The 3,752-nt window shown below is 37.0% G+C and overlaps 1 protein-coding gene across 1 annotated transcript in view; it reads left to right on the top strand.

Annotated features, from left to right (window-relative positions):
• The window catches only part of LOC106812900 (tubulin polyglutamylase TTLL4-like), a 23,073-nt gene that overhangs the window by 13,242 nt on the left and 6,079 nt on the right, over window positions 1-3,752 (top strand). The window contains exons 7-11 of the mRNA XM_014816907.1: window positions 714-797; window positions 1,110-1,194; window positions 1,698-1,776; window positions 2,539-2,714; window positions 3,090-3,220. Of these exons, the coding sequence (XP_014672393.1) occupies window positions 714-797; window positions 1,110-1,194; window positions 1,698-1,776; window positions 2,539-2,714; window positions 3,090-3,220 (555 nt within the window). The remainder of the gene's footprint in view (window positions 1-713; window positions 798-1,109; window positions 1,195-1,697; window positions 1,777-2,538; window positions 2,715-3,089; window positions 3,221-3,752) is intronic.

Below are 3,752 nucleotides of genomic sequence, written 5' to 3'. Positions count from 1 at the left end.
AGTAGTTGTACATAACATAGTTACTTTGATATATGTAACTATTTTTCATCACTAAAGGAGGCCTTTAAGCGGCAGCGGTGTGGATCCATTTGGAAACAACATGGAGTCAAATCCTGAGTTGGCGCAACTCTCTGTATATAGGGACCCTAACCAGACACCAGACACTAGATGAGCCCTGTTGCACTGTGGCACTTGTTTAGTATTAGTTATCAATTAGGCCAGAAAAAGTTGTTGGCATATTTCTAGCTGCATTTTAATAAAAGGAGGTTAGTTGACTTATGCTCGCTAGGTAGGTGAAAATCTGACCTTAAATAGTGTCTGTATTGTGTTATATCATAATTATCATGATTACATTTTAAGTTAGGATGGGTAGGCAGGTGAAAGTCTGATCTTAAATAGCATTTGTATTAATTGTGTTATATCATATCATGGTTACATTTTCACATGACATTGTGCGGTCATGTAACGATGTGTGACGGTTGCACACATAAACTTTATACTTAAACCAGGTGGGATCAGTTGCACAAAAAGTAGGCACGGATATGAATATTATCAGCACTTGACAGCATGGCTGGTCAGCGGAGACATGCTACTAGCCTTTACAGATTTCTACTGGCCTCGGGCACGCGAGCGAGCATAAGTTTTAAGCCCTGGGTTCATGTAAACCCACATACATGCTATAAAACATTGTCATTAGTCTCTGGCTGTTGTAGGAAATTTGACATTGGAGTGTACGCTGTATTAACGTCAATACGTCCTCTGCGACTATACTTGTACGATGAAGATGCACTGTTCAGGTGAGCTCTATACGTATCACATGCTCATGCTCACTGATGTGTGCGCGATGTTTGAAATTCTAATTCGAGGAGGAATACCATGTTATGTACATAGTTATGTGTGTTCAGTATTGTGAAAACAATATTAAATGAAAATGTAAAAATAGAAAAGCTAAAGCCTGTGCTTAAATTAAAGTTGCTATGTTTCGATTATCTAAATTTACTAGCCAAAAATCATAAGTATAAGTACCCATGGTGAATATATAGCCTGCAATTAGGTGCTTACTTTGTCTGCTCTTATCTAGTCTCAACCTTTACACTTGCTTATTTCAGATTTTGTCCAAAAGATTATCATCCCTTTGATCCTGCAGATTTGAAGAGGTATGTGGTAGAGGATGACTACACGCCTATGTGGAAGGTATAACTAGCAGTCAATACAGGGCTAATGATAGTTATGTGAACTGTGGTATGTAGAATGTAAAAATGGTAAAATATATCCTAAATTGAGCAGAAAGTAACCGAGTTTAACCTTATTACCATTTGATGGTTCACATGTGGTCTACTTTAATGACTTAAATGTGCCTCCCTACTTAAAACGGCTGGTTCTTGCAACAAAATGCATAAATACACCTACTGTTAGCGTACTTGCAGTATGAAAACATCATGAAATGTTCTTATTGAACCAGAAATGGGCTCCGAAGTAGAGCATTTAAAAAAACATTTTTGAAGAATGTTTTGCCGTATAGATACACATTAATTGTGTAAAGCGAATCGACCGAGAACGCTAACAGTAGGCTTACACTAGCGTAAATAGTTTCTGGAACGAAAACACGTGTATTTATTATGTTTACTACTGAATCAGTGTAATATCAGGATTGGAATTTTGTATATTTATAAAGTGATATGTTCTTTGTGTTTTAGATGCCATCCTTGAAACATTATTACACTGATCTTGGCTTCTCATTTAAAGAGTCATTTAATATGTATATGAAGAGTAAAGGTATGTATGAATTATTAACATACTCTGGTTCTATGTATGTGTGATTATTATATTATTATTGCTTAGTTGCAAGGGAAAATGGTGTTTTTGGGACTGAGAAAAATCAATGTTCCAGTCTATTTTCCAGGTAACATTATTTTTCAAGCTCCACAAAACTCCTTATGAGGCCTGAACACTAAATTTTAGGAGATGGAGTGATGTAATTTGAGTATGTTTTATAGAAACGTACCACAACATGATTGATAGGAAATGAGCTTTCATTTCATTGTTTAAAAATGTCAGTAAACTTATGCTATTTTGGTTTTACTCCCCACATTAGTTATACTAAGGCTTCTTTCATAGTTTACGTGTTGTTCCTTGCTGCTGTGAGTATACTCCTCTTATGTGTCTCCCTGCTATTTTCTCCTGATGTTATGTGTAACAAAACAATTAACGTCTGATTTTGAGAGAAGCATGGGGTTGTGTGGACTGAGAAAATTATTGATTCTCATTGCCCACAAAACCAGTGAATGAAAAACCAGGCAGTAATCATTAATATTTGTTATATGTGTATAATACTTTTATACACAATGCCGCTTACTTGCATATGTAGTAAACACCAGAAAATTGTTTATGTTACTGAGATATCTCAGAACCTATATCACTTATTTGGTCTAATAAACACATGGAGGTAATTATTTATATTAATGAATTATTTATTTTTATTATGTTATTCAATTATTATATGTCACACATATGTGTATATATCTTATACCTTTTTAGGGCTCAACCCAGATCGTGTGTGGCAACAAATTGATGAGTCTATCATAGAGGTCTTCACATCAAAGGAAAATCAGCTCATCCAGTCGACCACAAATTACAGATCAACCCGCAATTTCTTTGAAATGATGCGGTTTGATTATGTTCTGGATGAGGAATCAAATATCTATCTAATGGAGGTGATTCTCTTCAGATGCTTGCTGCTAGTTATGGTGTTTGTGAGTCGTTGTGGGTGAGCAGCTATGTGGTACTCTCCTACAACTTTCACACCTCTAGTATATATGTGTTGGACAATGCGTTTATTTGCATTCATAATTGTCAATATAACCATGTTTTTTTTGGGAGTACATTGCTTTTGTATTGTAGGATAGTACTGTAGTAGTGTTTGAATAAGTTTTATATACACTTCGCATCGTTGCCTGTGAACTGCAATGTTAACAGCTACTTGGCAAGTATAACTACCTTTTTACATGTGTGTGTGTGTGTGTGCGTGTGTGGGTATGTGCGTACGTGAGTGATTCTGTGTTTTCATGTGAGAATTGCATTGTTTACAGGCAAACATGTCACCGAATCTATCCTCGGCTCACTTTTCTGACAACAGGCTACTGTATGAGCAAGTTATCTACAACTTGTTATCACTAGTTGGTGTGGCTCGTCACATCTCTCACGACAGCTTACGTATCAGGTATGGTAACCAATTTGTTTGCTAATGAATATATAATACATGTTTAAAAAAATAAAATTCGAATATTTGAATTTCGTTGAGTAAAAATAGCAGTGAGCATAAAGTGCAGCTCTTAACTGTAATTGGCGCAGATAAGGTCTATGTCTCCCTGGGTACTGCCGGAACGTACCCTGGTTACGGTCCGGTATACCGGAACGTACCCTGGTAACTATCTGATATGGTTAGGGTTAGGGTTAGGGAGTAGGCGACTCCCTAAACTTGTTAATGGAGTAGGCGAGGTACGGTCCGGCATATTAGATGTTACCAGGGTACGTTCCAGTATACCGGACCGTACCCAGGGTACGTTCCGGCAGTACCCAGGGAGACATAGAACTTGTAAGATAACTGGAAAACGTTAAAGTAATGTTTATTCTTTATACGCCCAAGAGGCGGCGCCACTAGTCGAGAGGAAGAGAATTATGGCGGGACTATAGCCTCTACACGCTCCTGTAACAGCGTCTGTGTGATTTAAGTTTATTTGAACAATATAATA

Source organism: Priapulus caudatus, unplaced genomic scaffold, assembly GCF_000485595.1.
Source record: "Priapulus caudatus unplaced genomic scaffold, Priapulus_caudatus-5.0.1 Scaffold698, whole genome shotgun sequence".
Taxonomy (NCBI): domain Eukaryota; kingdom Metazoa; phylum Priapulida; class Priapulimorpha; order Priapulimorphida; family Priapulidae; genus Priapulus; species Priapulus caudatus.
Note: the sequence above shows the minus strand (reverse complement) of the source record. Positions and strands in the feature narration are given on the sequence as shown.